Source organism: Apium graveolens, chromosome 3, assembly GCF_009905375.1.
Source record: "Apium graveolens cultivar Ventura chromosome 3, ASM990537v1, whole genome shotgun sequence".
NCBI lineage: Eukaryota > Viridiplantae > Streptophyta > Magnoliopsida > Apiales > Apiaceae > Apium > Apium graveolens.
Window position 1 is genome coordinate 288291399 of NC_133649.1, and position 19991 is coordinate 288311389.

A 19991-nucleotide genomic window follows, 5' to 3' on the forward strand; every position below is an offset into this window, starting at 1 on the left:
CCACAAACAGTTATATTCACCACAAAACCATTAATCCACGGATAGAAAAGCGAACTCGAGGCATGCAAGAACTTAAAGGAAAAATGCAATAAATCGAAAAGAAAAACACAAGGAAGCTTACAAATTGCAGACGGACGAGGCAACAGCGAATCAACGGTGGAAGAAAGTAGCCAACAACGCAAACCTTCGAAGAAAATTGAGAAAAGAGAAAGAAAGAAACGGCTGTTCGTCTTTGGGAGAGAATAAAAAATAAAATAAAGGAGAGGCTCAGCCTTTTATAGGCAAAAGAAGAGATAACCAGTCCCTGCCACGTGGCAGATCAGGGTTGGAAGAAAAAGCAGTTACAAAAAAAAACATATATATGTGTAATTACACACATATAAATGCGAATTAAACCCCATAATCATTATGGGGCGGATTTCTAGGAGGACAACTGTCGAAATTCAAATTTATGGGGGGAAATTAAGCAAAAAACGTTACAAATTCCAAAAAATTCGCAGGACCTAAAGCTTCCTACCCGGATCATATAAGCCTACACAGGAACATATCAATCTGGATTGATATCCATTGCACCAGATCCAGATTGGGGGGAAACCAGGATCAGAAATTTTTCTGAAGCAACTACTCCACCTTAATCCGGATTGGTATCCATTACACCAGATCCGGATTAGGGGGCAACCAGGATCAGAAATTTTTCTGAAGCAACTATTCTACCTTAATCCGGATTGGTATCCATTACACCAGATCCGGATTGGGGGGCAACCAGGATCATAAATTTTTCTGAAGCAGCTATTCTACCTTAACCCGGATTGGTATCCATTGCACCAGATCCGGATTGGGGGGCAACCAGGATCAGAAATTTTTCTGAAGCAACTATTCCACCTTAATCCGGATTGGTATCCATTACACCAGATCCGGATTGGGAGGCAACCAGGAGCATAAATTTTTCTGAAACACATATTCTACCTTAATCCGGATTGGCATCCATTACACCAGATCCGGATTGGGGGGCAACCAGAAGCACAAGTTTTTCTTTACTAAGCCAATATGCAACCCTACTCTACTCCCTCATCCAGAAAATCTGCATAAGGGAGTGGGGGGCAAATGATAGGGTATAAGAGACCTGGATAGGCGTCAACCTGGACTAAAGGGAGGCAGGCTCAACCGACCTGCTAAGACCCCCCTCTCCCAGGCCATTCAAACATAGGAGCCCAGGCCCGGGTCTATCCTACTTCCCGGATCCGGATCCGCGGGTCTATCCTACCTCCCGAATCCGGATCCGCCTACATACCCGGATCCGGATCGGGGCCAAAACCACAGTGAGGGAGGTCCCAGCAAGCACATGCACATCCCACAACCCGCCAAGCAAAGGTACGTGGGCACGTGACTATGACAGCTATCAACAACCAGCACACCAGACAAGCACGGCGTGTGTCAGGGGCCGTTAGGACACTCTGGAGGTGGTCCTCCCCTGGACACATGTGAGCAATCCACCCAAGCCAGGCGTCCTCTGGTCCCAAGATCCAACGGCCCAGATTTAGAGGTAACTACCCCTAAACCCTACCTTGGGGCTATATATACCCCCAAGGATGGAGGGTTTAGGGGTTGGAAAATATATTCACTCTCACACACTCACTCACACTCTCTCACACTCAAAAACACACAGCAGCCTCTAAAATTACATAAATATATACCTTCATCTTCTCCAAAGCCTGTTCTTATTCTTACACCGGAGGCGCCGTGGGAGCCAAACCCCCCTTCCGGTGTTGTTTTGCAGGCGCCCAACTTGCAGCTACACCTCCCTCACGCACAGAAGGTCCAGGAACGCCGACGGACGGAGCCGCCCGCTCACCGGAGTTATCAATATGATGCTGGGCCTGAATCCTGATAATTTGGGCTTGCTAATGATTGTTAAAACTCTTCAAATGCAAAGACTGATGGGCTTAGCTCCCATACAAATGGGCTTATCCGCTTATGTCATTGCTACATGCAAGTATCTCCATTTGAAAAATAGAATAATACAATTAGCGAATCACGCAAAGCTTTATAATTTATTTCTAGAATGAGTTGAATCATTTATTTACATTATCACTTCTATTTTCCACCATTCGATATCTCAATACCTTACCATTCTCTATGACATTAATTAAAGAGAAAATTGGGCCTTACGTTATCATCGGACACGTTGCCTAAAATTAAGTCAAGTTTGCATACAAATTTTAAAAAAATATTATTTTCAGAGCCATTTTTTAATTTATAAAGTGATACAGTAGCAAATTATCAAATTACCCTTATTTTATCCTTTTTAAGAGTTGTTTATTGTAAATACCCGAGGACAATATTGTCTTTTCATCTTTCCTTTACTCAAAAATTAAAAAAATAGCTCTTCAAATAAAGGTTCCCAATTTTAATTGCAAATAAAAGCACCATTAAATTTACAAATATACCCTTACTTCATACTTATTTTTCTTTCAAAGTCCAAGACACACATAAACAACATGAGATTTAATAGTCAAAACAAAAATTAGTGGGAATGCAATGTTTAACAAAATCAAACCAACTTTATAAATGATATATACATTCAACGAACATAACACCTAAGCTAACCTCCTCATCAATATGTGGGACCATTTATATATATACCAAAAACAAAACATGAAAAACCAAAAAATAAACAAAATATATAAGGGGCTACAATTTATTTTACAAAATAAATAAAACTAATCCCACAACTAAACCTAACATATGTCCCCACAATGGTCCCACAACATTAGCAAAACTAGACTCTCTCTCTTGTGAACCGGGATTGGTAGATGCCACGTAAGAAGGGTTGGACCCATACAACGATTGAATACCGTCCACGTCATCGCCGGCAAGTTGAACTTTCCTTGCACCGGAAGGAATTGACGGAAACATAACGGCAACTTCAACGGAAGAATGCCCTAACCCTAGTAAATGTCCAATCTCATGCACAACTACACTTTCCAAATCTACGGCCGAATATGACTTTAAATCCTCACCGTTGATCACCCAATTCTCGGCGCCATCTAAATGCAACCGTCCACTTGGCGGAGAAAATGCGTGTGCTAGGGTTCCTAGAACGCCGTCAAACTCTTCTCCGTCGCCATGATCGCCGTTATAAAACCCTATTTTTATATCGGCACGTCTATAATTATCGGATTGTAGAAAAGTCAACGTTGTCACCGTTGACCACCGGTCAAATGCGGTACGGAACACTGATTTAACATTGTCACCTAGTTGGTTTTCGGGTGCGAATGCATAGGTTAGCTCATTTTGTCCATTAGGCCAACGAGGCGATCCCGGAAAGTATGAATAATGAGCCACCGCGTGAAGCGGTGACGGCTTCGACTTCCCGGGATTCATAGTGCTGGTGCCGTTGACTATGTCAGCGACACCACATCTAGGTCTTTGGATTAGGGTAAGTGTAGTTTCATCAAGTTCTCCGGTGGAGTTTAGATTGAAGTTGCGTTGATAAGTCTTGAGAGCCGATTCGAGAGATTCATCGAAATTATTCGTAAAATTTTGGTAGTCAAGGTACCCGAATTGCTGCAAGTATTGCTTGAGTCTCGCTAACCCTTCTCGGCTTTCGCCGGATCGGCAACCGGTAAGGTTTTGGAAGGATTCCCATGCAGCAGTCAAGTTTGTTGGTGGTGAAGGTAAGGATGAAATGTTCGGAAAAAACTTCGGAACAAAGTCATTAGGAAATGCATGGCTATCTAGTACAGAACAAGATAAGGTTAGAAGAAATAATGAAGTGGTAAAGAAGTTTAAAGACATGTTTAGCATGTTAATGTGTGATTATGTTAATGTTTGTTTGGTAGGTTTGGGGATATATATGTAGGTTATGAAGGTAGTTGAAATAGTTGAGTTTCTTATGAAGGTTGTGGGAGAAAATGATTGGTGAAGGGCGGCATTTTGTAAGTTGTGAAATTGGAAGTATCGGTTGTTGTTGGACGAATCATGTCTTACGTGTTGAATTTTATTGATTTGGGTGTCTAGAAGAGAGAAACAAGAGTTTGAATTTTTCCGTATGTGTAAAGATATTGAAAAAGTCAGATATTTTGTTTAGCATAATTTCAATTATATACTACATCCGTCCCCTTCATTTCATTTCTTTACAGGTTTTTTCATATGTCCGACACATATTTTAAGGCAACTATAAAGTATATTTCCATAATTTATTTTTAAAATTTTCTTTTTTTTATAAAAGTTTGAACATTATATTTTATTTAGAAGAAAAATAAATTGAAAAAAATTATACAACTACATTTAATAAGAACATTAAAGTGCGTGTCGAGCCCCGTCCCCAAAATTGAGGGGGACGGAGGGAGTAGAGTTTTAACCTAAACAAACCAAACCTAAACCAATGATGTGTACAGCGGAGAATTTAACCTAATTAGGTATATTAAGAATTTATAAATATTACATATGGTATATTGAAATTTCAATTTACCATTTCTAATTGATAAAGTTTTTTATATGATAACTTTGGAAGTTCTCATTCGATTATTTATATTTCATTTTTTTTTTAAAAAAATTACATTTAATAACGTAAAATATAATTTGTAGGCTAGAACTCTCAAACTGGGTATTTTAAAAAAAATCTTAAATGATGTGGTATTGGTGACCTGACTTTATGAACGATTTTAGTGTACATGTATGGGAATTTATTTTAAATTGCATCATAATTAGAAAATATCACGTTATATTTGTGAACTATTTTCATATTCAATTTGGATAGTTTAACATTTTTTTACTAAAATATTGGTTGATCACAAAATATATACTTTCTACTCAATTTTCCCTTCTTATTTTAATATTTCTTGACCCGGGTCTAATTTAATTACAAAATATTGGAAGGGACTGGGGAATATATATTCCTTCTTTTAGATTCAACATAAAATTTTATCGATGTTTATTAAACTAAGTTAAAATTGAGCGAAATTTAATAAATGCACCCCCCACTATTGATATTACTTGCTTTATATAAAGGATCTGCTTTACATGTTCAGGTTATACACATGAGTAATATTATAATATCAATGAATAGATTGCAACTGTATTAAAAACGAAAAAAGCAATGCAGGGTCCGCACTGAATACCTTTAAAATAGTTAAAATTATTATGTCTTTTGTTTGCACTAATCACACGCCAAACAGAGAGAGCAATTGACTTAATCCAAAAGGCAAAACAGTCAAACGCGTATAAAAATAGTATTAACTTGAGGGATTTGTAATTTATTTAATTGTATGATGCTTTCTCATAGCTCATGGCATATATCATCAATTTGAAAAATATTATTTTAAAATGAATATGATCTTCGAGATTAATTCTAAGTGCAATATCTAATCCAAATTAATTGAAATATACTATAAAATTGATCTATGTTAGTACTTTCTAACTGGTTATAGCCGAAATTTGGTACGAGAGATATTTGGGTCAAAACCGGGTCAATATAACTCAATTTGAGTAAATGTTAAGGAAATGGATTTTCGCGGGCTGGTTGGCGGGAGCCCAAACTCTTGGACAGGTTGTGGCGAGCCCAAACCCTTGAACAGGATGACCCGAGCCAAAATTTTTGGACAGGTCGACGCTAACCAAAATTCTTGGACAGATCGACCCAAGCCAAAATCCTTGGAAAGGTTGACGCAACAAAACGTTCGCACAAGTTAGGGCGAGCCCTAAATATTTGACTGACAGATTTTTTGGACGGATTTTTCGGACATGATTACTTTGACAGATGCTTTTGACAGATTCATACCTTGAATTTTCTTGGACAGGGTTTTGGCAAACCCCGACTGTTGAATAAGTTAGAGTGCGCCCTTTGTACAAGGGATGGAAGAGATCAAACGCTAATGACACAGTGTGGCGCCAATATACATAAATATTTGGGCACATCCTTAGGCGCAGAATACAACTTTGATATACTACTTGGACGGACTCTTTGGATACTTCAGGAGGACGATGGATAATTATTACTAACATATTTTTTACAGGTAATTTATTGAAAAACTCCTTCATGTAATGCAACAATAAGAAGGCGGTGTCCGAGGCCAGAGACCTTCGGGGATCTGGCTGGACGGAAGGCCTCCTCCTGCAGTTAATGATTGTGCTCATTGGGGATGTGGGGTAAACTATGGTGTGTGCTTTAGGAGCTTTATCTCTTTAGTTCATGGGTGTCCTTGTTGAAATACTTCGGAGTATCTAGCACTTTGCACCCAAAATCTGGTAGGGGCTACTAATTCAGGGGAATAAGGGTACGTCCAACATTTGGGGGAAACCATGTTATACATGCGTCCACGGATTAGAGAAATAGCTGATATTGGAGGGTTATCCTCGACAAGGGAGATGTCTTATTCGCGAAGTCTCAAAACCGTGGATGAGCCTTGAGTTTTTGTGGTTAGGCCTCATCGACGGACATTCCTAAAACAAGTAGAATATGTTTTCCAATAGGTTTCCTACTGGGCCTCGGGATGAGAAATCTAAGCCTATTAGATTTCTTGTTCCCCAATAACTACGTTGACTTTTTTTATCGTAAGGAACCCGCAGCCGCTACCCTTCGGGTGCGCACTGGGTAAACCCCATGGGCTCACGCAATAGCCTGCAAACCACGTGAACCAAGGTAAACCGCATTTTAAGCAACAAGCTCTGACTCAGGAGGCATAATCATAAATTCTCATCCCGTGGGATTCGAACTCGTAACCAAGGGGATACTTATCCCCTCTTTAACCAACTGAGCCAACCATTACTTATAAATAGGGAAAGTAGAAAAATTGCAAGGGGTCGTAAGCGAGATAAAGCCATTCCTGAAGCAACTAAATAGGGTTCCGGGAAAATAGATTAAGGAGCCACCACCAACCCTAAACAATCTCAGCCCCCACATCACAACCATCACATTCCGCTCACTTTTCAGGCGAAAAATCACCATCATGGATCTTAATTCCGGCGTCAAACCTCAAAATTTATTGTTACTAAATTCCTTCTTCAACACTAACTTAGCTTAGAGTTTGTTTAGAGGTTCAAATTAACGTAGCCGAATTGAGCTATTCGAAGCGTGTTGAACTTGACTTTTTTAAACGAGCCGAGCGAGTTTAATAACTAAACGGAAAGTAATTTTCAAGATCGAATCCTTAATAAACGAGCGGCACACGAGTTTACTCACAAACAATCGAGTTGAGCCGAATTCGAACATCGTCGAGTTGTCCACTAATAATTTATATTTAATTTTTACTCGACCAATCTTAAAGTATAACATGTAATTTTACAAGTTAAGTTAAGATCAAATACTGGTCTTTCTCTTATAATGAATAATGATATACACAATCACAATCCACATTGTTTCTTAATATATATTATTTTATTTTTCAAGTCGAGTTTCAGTAAATATTCAATTTGATTTTAATTATTGACACATTCATAAATTTAGAAATCATACCTTATTTTTTAAATTGTCGAAATTTTATTATATTTTGATGTTTCACTTAAATTTATTTTTTATAAATTACAAATTATTTAATGATATTATGAAAATAAGAAGAATTGCAGACGAAAAGATTGTGATGACAATGTTTGTTAGTTTTCTTATGAAAATACTAAGTGCTTAATATAGAAATATTAACAAAGTTTTTTTTTAAAATTAAATTATTATTAAATGATGAGAAAAATGTACTACTAAAAATATTTAAATGATTAGTAATAATTAATCATTTGTAATATAAATTAAACTTTCTTCGAGCCAAGTCCAGTTATCCGAGTTCGAGTTGAGTCCGATCCAATTCTGAGCTAAATGAGCCGAGTTGAAGCCGGACATACAAAAAATTCGGCTCAACTCGTTTACTCGTCTGAACTCATTTTCATGTTTAAAATCGGCTCATTTTTCAATTTATAATTTTTTATAAGATATCGAAGGATCACTTCGTTTTCTCTATTTTTTAACGTAAAAAGAATGTTGTTTCTGTGGGCTACTTTCCTCGAATAACTAGATCGGTGAACCCGAGGAACAAAAGCCCAAAGGGGACTACATTTTCGGCCCACCAAATTTTGTAAGACATACTACATGCAAGCCCAGGAAGGATTATTGACATGAAAAGTTGAAATAATATTTATTTTTTCTTTGGAAACAATCTGGGAATTAACTACTGTTTGTATTATAATAGTTTTATGGAGACCATGTTTTTATCGGAGACATCGAAGACCATCTATATTCTGCAATCAAAACACTATGAAATATATTATCTTGTGAAATATGTTCAACGAATATCAACAATTCATTAAAATTGTTGAAGATCATTTAGTAAGTATAATGTGTATGTTTTGCAATTTTGAACAAATATTCTACAAACTAAATATGTTTCGTAGAATAAAATATCTTGCAATGTTCTACATGCAGTACATGCATGATTTTCAAGATTTTGAATAAAATAATGATCTTTGTAAAACATAATTCTAGAAAATAATACGTTTTACAATATTTTTATACAAGATTTTAGTTGCAGAACAAGAACATGAGTAGTCTTCAAGATCTCCAATAAAAACGTGGTATTCATAAAACTTGACTTTATTATGGATACGTATTTAGAGCATCAACCTCTATTTTTTATTGAATAAGTATAACTTTAAAAAGTTTCGTTAAAATGTTTGATATGGTTCGTGGACAACGAAATCTCTTTGTTTTTTTCCCTGGACAACGAAATGTCTCCCCAAACAAGTCTTAACATTGGTTGATTATATTAACCATGATTAAGTTAGATTAATGATTACTACATTAGTACTGATGTTGACTTGTAAAAGCACTGATACAGCCGGCCGGACAATTCAATAATGGTTGGCTGGCTGGGCTACCTGCTGCATATGCTCGTGGGACCTCCCGTTCATTTACATTTGGGTCGGGAATGGAGGGGTTAAATACGAAAATTAAGAAAAATGATAAAATGATAGAGGATAATTAAAAAAAATGAATAAAGTAGTGGGATCAATATCATATACACAAAATGACAAAATGACTATAGTGGATAAAAATAGTAGATATAATATAATTACTTTTTATATAATAAAACTTTCATATTTTTAGAAAATTTTGAAACGTAAACAATTGGAAGGGATATCCAAAAATGAAAATGTAAATACATAGAGGGACATGGGAGTACTTCTAAAACTAATTATTTTAAATTTAGACAAATACTAAGATCACACGTACGATATTTCATAAGTTCGATCTTTCTCATTTATAAATTGTATTGCTCTAGCACGAATATCCCCGCTAAAACAAAATTTAATTTCTTCCGCAACAAATTTTTTTTCAAATTTTAAAATATGAAAGATGTCCTCGAAAAATCCGCAACAAATTTTTTTTTCAAATTTTTTTTCAAATTTAAATATGAAAAGTGTACTACTAAAAATATTTAAATGATTACTAATAATTAATCATTTGTAATATAAATAATACTTTCTTCGAGCCAAGTCCAGATATCCGAGTTCGAGTCGAGTCCGATCCAATTCTGAGCTAAACAAGTCGAGTTCAAACGGGACATACAAAAAATTCGGCTCAACTTTTTTACTCATCTGAACTCATTTTCATGTTTAAAATCGGCTCATTTTTCAATTTATATTTTTTTTATAAGATATTGAAGGATCACCTCATTTTCTCTATTTTTTAACGTCAAAAGAATGTTGTTTCTGTGGGCTACTTTCCTCGTATAACTAGATCAGTGAACCCGAGGAATAAAAGCCCAAAGGGGACTATATTATCGGCCCACCAAATTTTGTAAGACATACTACATGTAAGCCCAGGGAAGATTATTGACATGAAAAGTTGAAATAATATTTTTTCTTTGGAAACAATATGTAAATATGTTATGTTTGCAAATAACTACTCCTGTATATAACCCGCTATGCACAGTTGTTTTTATCATTATATTATAAAATATAATTTAAATATATTATTGTGGGGATTCGAATCTTACCCCTAATATAATAATTTTACCATGTGGTATAATTTTTTATATATTGCTGCTAAGATTCGAACTCTATACTTTTTCTATAATAATTTTTAAGATTATATTCAACGGTTATCATTAGTTTCATCTGACGGCTCTGAATTGACTTATCAAGTATCAACAATCAAACTTTTAATATTTCGTTTTTAATATAATAATAATATAGATTGTATTATATTTTTTTCTTCAATTCATTTTATCACAATAAATAAGATCATAATGTGCAGTTATAATTTTTAGAAAAAAATACCCCTAAATAATATTAATATGAATACGTACTTAGGAGTATCGATCTCTAATTAATTGAAAAAGTTTAACGTTAAAAAGTGTCGTTAAAATGTTTGATATAGTTCCTGGACAACGAAATCTCTTTGTTTTTTTCCCAGGACAACGAAATGTCCCGACAAACAAGTCTTAACATTGGTTGATTATATTAACCATGATTAAGTTAGATTAATGATTACTACATTAGTACTGATGTTGACTTGCAAAAGCACTAATACAGCCGGCCGGACAATTCAATCATGGTTGGCTGGCTCGCTACCTGCTCCATATATTCCCCGTCCCTCCCATTTGTTTGTTTACATATACGTTGGACACGAAGAGGTTGAGCACGAAAATTAAAAAAAATGATAAAGTGGTGAGTTAAAGTGAAAAAAGTGAGTAAAACAGTAAAATCGATTAATATTATATGTATAAAGTGAGTATAGCGGAGAGAAACAGTAGATGTAATTATTTTTTATATTATAAAATTTTTACTATTTTTAGAAATTTTTGAAATATAAACAATTAAAAGGGATATTTCAAAAAGAAAAATGTAAATAAATATGAGGGACATAGGAGTACTTCTAAAACTAATTATTTTAAATTTGGGTTAAATATCAAGTAGGTCACTCATTGGGGCCAAATGTTTCAAGTAGGTCACTGACTGCAAATCTGACTCGATGTAATCACCGATTAACTCTATTTGTGCATTCCGTCAGAGTCAACCGGGTTTATAGTCAATTTAGACGGGAACCGTTAAGTGTTCCGTTAGTGTGTGACATGTGGACGTCTTCCTGCCCCGTGGCGCTGACTGTAACTGTTACGTGTAATGTGCTGCAATATATAACAAAAAAAAAAGAAACTATAGACATAATCGACAAGACAGCGCGGGAAGATGAAAGGGGAAAACTGCAAACCCTAATTACCCACTCCTTGAATCGTTGAATTGAAGTCGTTCTTGGCCGTATTGTTCAAGATTACACACTAACAAGCATCTGAGAATCATCTTAATCTTATTAAGGTATGTTTCGAACTTATCCCTAGGGTTTTAGGTCTTGCATGATAAGTTCTTGTTTTTTGATCATATTTTTATAAAAATTATGTAATTTTTATAGATCTTGTTATCTTTGATTTGTTTGCTTGAAGAAATTATTTTAATTCATTCTATATTTACTTCGTTTTTTAGAAATGTCTACGAGGGTTTCTATTTACTTACACCATCATGGGATATTTAGTCCTGAATCTTTTAGAGGTAATGCTGATTATGTTGGGGGAAGGATAGATATCATCGAAGATATTGACACGGACAAATTTTCGATTCTTGAAATGGATGATTATCCACTGAAATTTGAGTATAGTAAGAGTGATATGCTTTATTTTCAATGTGATGGTCATACCTTTAAGAATGGTATTAGAGTGTTATATGATGATCAGTCATTTAGGGATTTGATTGAGGTGTCCTTGCCGTTTAAAAAGTTACATATATTTGTGGATCATAAGAAAACAGGGCAGTGTACTGATTTGGTAGAGAAATATGATGAGTTCAGTGGACTTGACGTAGGGTTTGATATTGATGAAGTGTTTAATAATGATCTTGATGTTGGTGATGACTGGTCTAGTGATGGTAATGATAGTGACCCTAACTATGACCCTAAAGAGGGAGAATCTGATGAAGAGCTTGTAGCTTCTAGGCAACTTAGACAACAAAACCCCGATGCTAGTGATGAGAGTGAGTATGATGAGAATGACTATGCTAGTGATGAGTTGAGGTCCGAGGATTCTTCCAGTGAAGATGAAAACATTAAGAAGGGGTATGTTGCAATTCCTCCTGGTAATAAAAGGAAGAAGAAACCAGCAGTTTATAATCCTGAAAAGTTGGGTAGGCTTAAGTTTGAAGTTGGGCTTAAATTTTCCTCCATGGCTGAGTTCAGAAAAGCTGTTAGAGATTATGGAATATCTGAGAGGAGAGCCCTGCATTTCATCACAAATGATGCTAAAAGAGCACAGGTTGGATGTGAAAAAGGGTGCACATTTTATTTGTGGTGCAGTAGATTGGAAGGGTGTGAGGCTGTCCAAATTAAAACATGTCAGCCTGATCATCTATGCACCAAACCATACCACAATAGGCTTGTATCTGTGAAATACTTAACAGAGATGTATGGTGAAAAAATCAGAAAAAACCCACAGTGGAAGGTGAAGGAGATGCAAGAAACCATTAGGCAGGAGTTGGAAATTGATGTACCTAGAATCAAGTGTTCTAGGGTAAGACAGGCATTCATTTGCAGATAATGTCGAGAACAACATGTCTGAGTGTTTCAATAACTGGATAATTAATGAAAGGTAATATACTTGCAACATATTCAATTGTCTATTCAACATTTAATTGAGTTTGATGTGTTGTTGTAAGAATGTATTCAACATTTAATTGAGTTTGATGTGTTGTTGTGTAGGTACATGCCACTCTTGAATATGATTCAAGAAAAGATGCTGTACAAAGGGCTCCAGAAAATGACATTTGGTAAAAAGATGCATTGCTCTCACTGTAGGCAGACTGGGCATAAAAAACCCAAGTGTCCTGAGTTGCAAGTGCAAACTAAAATTGAAGCTGTTCATGAGCAGGGGGGAAGTGTGATAACTGAGAAGGATGACAAAGCTGGAAAGGAGAAAAGTACCAAGTTACCTGTCAGAAGGAAGAGCATGCCAGGTATTGTGACTAGAGAACCAGATAGCCAAGTTGGAACTCAACAATCTGCAGTTGTTGATGTAGATGCAAGTAAGAAGGGGAAGGAGAAACTGTTCCACAGCAAGAGAAAAGAAAGACCTTTTTGGATGCAAAAATTGAACAAGAAAAAAATTGACAAATTTGGAGCTGAGTGTGAGCAGTCTGGTGCAAATAATGAAAAGGAGAAGACAAAATCTCTTTCTGGTAAGAAAAGTTTGTATTTTGAGAATGAGAATGATGAAGTGGGATATAAGCCACATTGGATGAATGTAGAACCAATTCCCAACTTCAAAGAAAAGCTAATTGGCCTAGGTTTTGGCAAACTTTTCATGCCAACACCTGGTTTGACTAAGGCCAATCATGTACCTACTGGGACTCCATCCGCAGACACTCCACCAATCCAGAAATCACAATCAAACACCGCTAAGGACCAAGTTGCAGATGCAGAGGAAGAGAAAATTGATGTTGAGCCTGAGAGTGAAGATGAGTATGAAGAAGAAGGTCCACCAGCAGTTAGGAGGAGCACCAGACTACAGTGGAAAACCAAGTTCAAGAATACAGCAGAGACTCCAGTTAACCTAGATGATGACTAATTTAGTTTGCTTTCATTTATGCATTATCAGTTAACCTAGACTCCAGTTGGTATAATTAACACCTAACTAGGTGTTAATTGGATGAACTTGATAATCTTTTGGCTATGTATTTTGGGAAGAATTTGATGAACCTTTGGGAACTTGATAAGTAGTTATAATGTTCAACTATGATCAATGTAATGACTATTTCTATTGTGTTTATGAAATTATCTTTCTATTATTTATGCCAACAGTTTTTTCTTATGATCAATAACATTAGCAGAAATATCACAATCACAAACACTAACATAATTGTTAAAACATTAATATACTACATATCTTCAAAAACAAGCAGTGAGAACATAATTTAGTTAAAACAAGATACATTACATCAAATTTCCTAACCCACTAACAATAACACAGATACATTACATCAACTTCGCTAAAATCACTAACAGAACTATCAGAATGAAGTAGATCTTCCGATAATAACCATTTTTCTTCTCCAAAGCTCTCTTCTTTTCTTCATTACTTGCAAGTTTCTCCTCAAGCATTGCTATCTGTTCTTCAAGAAGTGCCATTTTTTCATCTTGAAAAATTCTTCTGTTATTCAAGTGGGTGATAATATCACCGTGTCTGCCTAAAGTTTGAGGATCGTACCATCGAAAATAATTGCATCTACCCTGCAATTTTTAAAAAATTATGAAGTTCCAAAAACCTAACTTAATTGCAGAAATATTTCAATAAAAAGGCTTACTTGGGGTTGACAACATGTGTAGAATCTTCTCCCGGGATTGTTGAGTGACCAAGATGTATACATCTTGGCCCTTTTTCCGCAATAACAAAGCTGTTCATTCGTCGAAACTTGGGACGACCTTCCGGAGCTTGACGTCATAGGCCTTTTGAACTTAAGGTTCAATTGAAGTTTGTCCTAGAACGAATTAGATGAATAAAATGGGATTGGAAAGATTCAATAATTTTTAGTTAAGAACCCTAGTTCTCTAAGGTCTGATTTTAGTCTGTATATATAGACCCATAATATTAGAGCCGTTGCACAACCACGTAAGCACCAGGTCATCCACTCAGTGGCTGCATATCCATGTCACACAGTTGACCGTTACTAATTTCTGTTGACTCTGACGGAATGCACAAATAGAGTTAATCGGTGATTACATCGAGTCAGATTTGCAGTCAGTGACCTACTTGAAACATTTGGCCCCAATGAGTGACCTACTTGATATTTAACCCTTTTAAATTTAGACAAGAACTAAGATCACACGTACGATATTTCACAAGTTCGATCTTTCTCATTTATAAATTGTATTGCTCTAGCACGGATACCCTCGCTAAAATTTAATTTAATTTCTTCCGCAACAATTTTTTATCAAATTTTAAAATATGAAAGATGTCCTCGAAAAATCCGTACACACAGTCACACACTACATGTATATAAAAGAGTAACGCTAGAAGCACAAAAAATGGTACAAAAAATTGTTACGTGTGTCATTGGTAATGTGACACTTTAGAATGATTTAATTGGTGCTTTTGATGTAAATACAGGGAGTCCATTTTCATTTATCCAATAAATATTTGACACTTGGCATTTTGTAATTTTTCCGTGTATAAAATGCATGTGATCTGGCTAAAAAAACAAAAGAACAGAAGAAGAAATTAGAAAGAACACAGAAACTAAAAGATGGCAATCACAGAAGTTACCATGAACAATGGGGAAAAAATGCCAGTACTGGGAGTTGGCACAGCTGTTTATCCACCACCACCAGCACAAGTGGTGACAAAAGCAGTTCTTGAGGCAATTGAGCTTGGTTACAGAATGTTTGACACTGCTGCATTGTACCAAACAGAGCAAGCACTTGGTGAAGCCATATCTCAGGCTCTTGATCTTGGCTTGATCACGTCTCGCGATGAAGTCTTCATTGTTTCTAAGCTCTATTGCAATGATAATCATGCTGATCGTGTCCTCCCCGCGCTTCAGAAGACTCTAGAGTAATATACAGACTCATTGTTAGTCTCTTTTAGTGTTTTTAGTATACATAGATTTTTTTAAAATTTGTTTTGGTTTATTGATTTTTGTTGTTGTGCAGGAATTTGAAGTTGGAGTACCTTGATCAGTATCTTATACATTGGCCAGTGAGCATAAAGGTCGACGCAGTTCTTTTTCCACCAAACCCTGCAGATGTTGTTCAAATGGACATTAAAGGTGTTTGGACAGCCATGGAGGAGTGCCAAACACTTGGCCTTACAAAATCGATTGGTGTCAGTAATTTCAGTTGTAAGAAGCTTGCTGACATTCTGAGTTTTGCTAAGATTCCTCCTGCAATCAATCAAGTAAGTTAGTTTTTTTGAATTGAACTTCTATAAGTACTTTTGTTGTCCTTCAAAGTTATTACAAGAAGTTCGAGAGTCTCATGCATCACTATGATATTGGTTTTTAGTTTGTACCTAAAGGTTTTTAGTTTGTATGAACTCAAAAGCACAAGTTGAAGTGCATGCATTCTAATATTGTTTTTTGATCTGTGTGTGTTTCAAGGTGGAGATGAACCCAACATGGCAACAAGGGAAGCTAAGGGAGTTCTGCAAGGCCAAAGGCATCACAATTTCTATTTACTCTCCTCTCGGAGCAGCAGGAGCATTGTGGGGAACCAAAAGTGTATTGGAATCAAAGGTTCTTAAGGAAATTGCAGATTCAAAAGGAAAATCTGTAGCTCAGGTGGCCCTGAGATGGGCTTATGAGCAAGGAGTTGTTATTGTAACCAAGAGCTTCAACAAGGGCAGACTACAACAGAATCTTGATATTTTTGACTGGAAACTGAGCGACGAAGATACTAAGAAGATTGCTGCTATCCCACAGGTCAGGGCAAATGAAGGAAATGGGTACTTTTCTGAAACTGGGCACATAAAGTCAGTCGAGGATCTCTGGGATGGAGAAATTTGAGTTGCTTTCCCCTCACAGAGTTCTGGTAGCAAATCTATTTGAATTGTATTCTTTTTCAGAATGTGAAACCTTTCTTTTGTGTACAAACTCTCCTAGTCTGCACAATATCTTCAAAATGAGGCTCTCTGTTCTTCATATATGCTTTGGCGTTTTCCAAGTTACATTGTATAAGTATATAGATAGTCTACCGTTGTTCTCTATGAATTCAATGCCAAATATTTGCAGGTGAATGCACATAATGAGTTATAAACTGGAATTGTATCAAATCTACCATACTTTCTCATATTAAAATTTTGATACTACAGAATCAGACTTTTGACAAGCTCAATGTTCAAAACATTGGAAGTCTGATGTGTATCACCTGTCTGTGGTCACTCATCTTGACAAACGCAACTACATTGATCAAATGCACCAGAATTGTTATGGATGCATGCCATCATTTAGTTAAGACGGCTAATTCTAATGTTGTTCAGGTTTCCCCCTTAGTAGTACAAAATACACGACGTGTATTATGTAAGATAGTTGAGAATGCTATGCCTATTACATCAACCGGTCCATCCCAGAAACATAATTGCAATTGCAAAATGATGAATTATGGGAGATAACTTTAGTACAAAAAAGTGATCTTAAACATCACCTCATGACATCAAATGAGGTCCTGGTCCTGGTCTTATAATTTGTTTGATACTGCTAGTTGTAGCTTCTCTTGTTTGGTCAATTCCTCTTATCTAAACCATTTGTCTTAACCTCATGGAGTCAATGCTGATGGCTGAGCTTAATAGAAAAGCAAACAAAAGGGTTCACCGGAAAACTTTATTTGAACACACTAAGCTTGGAAGGTCATAGCAACTGAAAGATGGCTGTACAAAGTATTCCAGAAGTTACTCTGAACTCTGGCAATGCGAAAACTATGCCAGTTTTGGGACTAGGCACAGGAAGTTTGCCCTCTCCAGCACCAGAAGCAGTAATAAAAGCAGTGCTTGAAGCAATTGAGCTTGGTTATAGGATGTTTGATACTGCTACTTTTTACCAAACTGAGGAAGCTCTTGGTGAAGCTATATCTCAAGCTCTTAGTCTTGGTTTGATTAAGTCTCGTGATGAACTCTTCATCACCTCTAAGCTCTTTTGCACTGATAACCATGGTGATCGTGTCCTCCCTGCCCTTCGAAAGACTCTGCAGTAAAACACAGAAACCTTATGTTTATTCACATTTACTAAGATTTTAGTTTTATGTTACTTTGCTGATGAAAATCTAGGAGTTCAAGTTTGTTGTTATCTTTTTTTTTGTGCAGGATTATGAAGTTGGAGTATCTTGATCAGTATCTTATACACTTTCCAGCAAGCGTAAAGCCTGGAGTAGTATTTCCACCAAAACTTGAGGATGTAGTTCCAATGGACACTAAATCTGTTTGGACAGCCATGGAACAGTGTCAAATACTTGGCCTTACAAAATCAATTGGGGTCAGTAATTTCACTTGCAAGAAGCTTGCTGATCTTCTGTCTTTCAGTAAGATACCTCCAGCAATTAATCAAGTAAGTTTAACATCAAACAATACTAAATGTTCAGTTTAACCCCGAGCTTGTCTCTCTAGCTACTACACCGTTTCTCTCTGGTAATTGTGCACCTTATACATTAGGGTAATCAAAAATTAATAACTGCCAGTCTTAGTTACAATAAAAATTCTTAGACTAACATCCCTGTATACTAACTTTTGTCGTAGTGAAGGCTGATAACACGCTAGCTCCTATCTAGCTCCACCTCTTATTTAAGAATAAAAGGAACATATGTGCACAAACAAAAGGTTAAATGTTGTCTTTCTGATATTTTTTTATTATTCAAAGGTGGAGATGAATCCAACATGGCAACAAAAGAAGCTCAAAGAGTTCTGTCAGGAAAATGGAGTCAAGATAGCTGCTTATTCTCCTCTTGGAGCAGGAGGAGCTTCCTGGGGAACCAAAGGAGTTCTTGAATCTGAGGTACTAATGGAAGTTGCAAAGTCGAAAGGAAAATCTGTAGCACAGGTTGCTTTGAGATGGGCTTATGAGCAAGGGGTTGTCATAGTGTTTAGGAGCTTCAACAAAGAGAGACTAAAGCAGAATCTACAAATTTTTGACTGGGAGTTGAGCGACGAAGACTCCAAAAAGATTGCTGAAATCCCACAGAGCAGGGCAAACCTTTGTAAGATGCTTATATTTGAAACTGGTCCTGTAACATCACTCGAGGAGCTCTGGGATGGAGAAGTGTAATATGTTTTTTCGCGAAGTATGTTTATTTGACCTGGCAAATCAATAAATGTCAGATACATATCCTTCCTTTGAATAATTTGTAAATTTGGATCCTGCAATGAAGTTCCTTTAAGGGTTATCCTTTTAGCTAAAAATTGTAACTGTGGGAATAAGTTTCATGTTTCAGAGATCCTCATTTTTGCCAAATATAGTGTGCCAGTCTAGCCAAGTTCTTCATGTTTCCGGCACAAGTAATGCCAGTTTGAGAATTAAATACATTATATTTAGCAGTTGATGATTAAGCCTATGATGCGTTCCAATGATAAGTGGAACAGCAGCATTACAGGAAAAAATTGACACTAAAAATTAGAAAAAGACTTTTTTCTGACAGTTAAACTTGTTTCAGGTTTGTGATATGGTCAGTCCATAAACTTCTAATTCTAAACTTGAAACTTTCTGAATTTTGAATTTACCAAAAGCTCCATTTTAGACATAAGTGTCACAACTTACATGTGCTAATTGAACATGATGGCAAGAAGAGGAGATGAGATGTAATAAAATAAGAGATTACCTCTGACAGAACTGAAAGATTCTGAGCTACCCTGTGGCGAATCAAGCAAGCATTTGCCATGGCCAAAGAAGCAATTTCTTTTTGATAATATGTAAGAGGGGAAGCAGAAAAGGGTCAACATTGTGCCGTCTTCTGAATTATCTGAACAAATTTGGTTTCTGGATGGTTGTTTTGTTTTATTCAATTACTGAAAAATTATACCTTAGAATGACCGTTTGACATTTCTTATGATTCAGTGAGAAGATGAGATAATATTGTTTTAATGTTTGACGATATTCTTCAAAAGTCCAGAGAATCTGCAGATACCGGCAAGGTGGAGGAAAAGTAATGCAATTATGTGACACATGTCAGTCATTCTACACTTCTAGATGGCCTTCCTGTCATCACATTGGCACATTCTTCTACTGTGAATCTTTCCCAAGTCAGAATGTCTCGAAAGCCAGGTGGATAATTGTATAGTTAATCAAAGAAGAAGAGGTTTAGCAACTACTTAATATAAAGAAATTGGAGATAAGACCATACAAGACAGAACAATAACATAGTAAAACATTAGATCTTAGGCAAAGTTGTTGACAGCAAATGTCAGCATGTTATTTTATTTACTTTGTCAATGATTCTAGTAGCCAATGGCGTGACAATTTCTCTCACTGTTTTTAAGTTGAGAGCA

General features: G+C 36.2%; 3 protein-coding genes across 3 annotated transcripts; 2 read left to right on the plus strand and 1 right to left on the minus strand.

The window, feature by feature from the left end:
- Nucleotides 1–2546: 2546 nt before the first annotated feature.
- On the minus strand, nt 2547–3958 carry LOC141713529 (metalloendoproteinase 2-MMP-like). The gene has a single exon (XM_074516993.1). The coding sequence runs from the start codon at nt 3805–3807 to the stop codon at nt 2704–2706; it is 1104 nt and encodes a 367-aa protein (XP_074373094.1). The 5' UTR covers nt 3808–3958; the 3' UTR covers nt 2547–2703.
- An 11283-nt stretch (nt 3959–15241) lies between these two features.
- On the plus strand, nt 15242–17174 carry LOC141713532 (non-functional NADPH-dependent codeinone reductase 2-like). The gene is made up of 3 exons (XM_074516995.1): nt 15242–15578; nt 15677–15920; nt 16123–17174. Exons 1-3 carry the CDS (start codon nt 15271–15273, stop codon nt 16525–16527), a joined length of 957 nt encoding a protein of 318 aa, XP_074373096.1. The 5' UTR covers nt 15242–15270; the 3' UTR covers nt 16528–17174.
- Nucleotides 17175–17282: 108 nt separating this feature from the next.
- On the plus strand, nt 17283–18939 carry LOC141713530 (non-functional NADPH-dependent codeinone reductase 2-like). The gene is made up of 3 exons (XM_074516994.1): nt 17283–17706; nt 17820–18060; nt 18370–18939. Exons 1-3 carry the CDS (start codon nt 17384–17386, stop codon nt 18772–18774), a joined length of 969 nt encoding a protein of 322 aa, XP_074373095.1. The 5' UTR covers nt 17283–17383; the 3' UTR covers nt 18775–18939.
- The last annotated feature ends 1052 nt before the right edge of the window (nt 18940–19991 follow it).

Excerpts from the sequence above, each read along its gene's own strand:
- LOC141713529 (XM_074516993.1), bottom strand. The coding sequence starts at position 3,807 with ATGCTAAACATGTCTTTAAACTTCTTTACCACTTCATTATTTCTTCTA.
- LOC141713530 (XM_074516994.1), top strand. The coding sequence starts at position 17,384 with ATGGCTGTACAAAGTATTCCAGAAGTTACTCTGAACTCTGGCAATGCG. Across the intron at positions 17,707-17,819 it reads GCCCTTCGAAAGACTCTGCA|GATTATGAAGTTGGAGTATC; the intron begins GTAAAACACAGA and ends TTTTTTGTGCAG. Across the intron at positions 18,061-18,369 it reads TACCTCCAGCAATTAATCAA|GTGGAGATGAATCCAACATG; the intron begins GTAAGTTTAACA and ends TATTATTCAAAG.
- LOC141713532 (XM_074516995.1), top strand. The coding sequence starts at position 15,271 with ATGGCAATCACAGAAGTTACCATGAACAATGGGGAAAAAATGCCAGTA. Across the intron at positions 15,579-15,676 it reads GCGCTTCAGAAGACTCTAGA|GAATTTGAAGTTGGAGTACC; the intron begins GTAATATACAGA and ends GTTGTTGTGCAG. Across the intron at positions 15,921-16,122 it reads TTCCTCCTGCAATCAATCAA|GTGGAGATGAACCCAACATG; the intron begins GTAAGTTAGTTT and ends GTGTGTTTCAAG.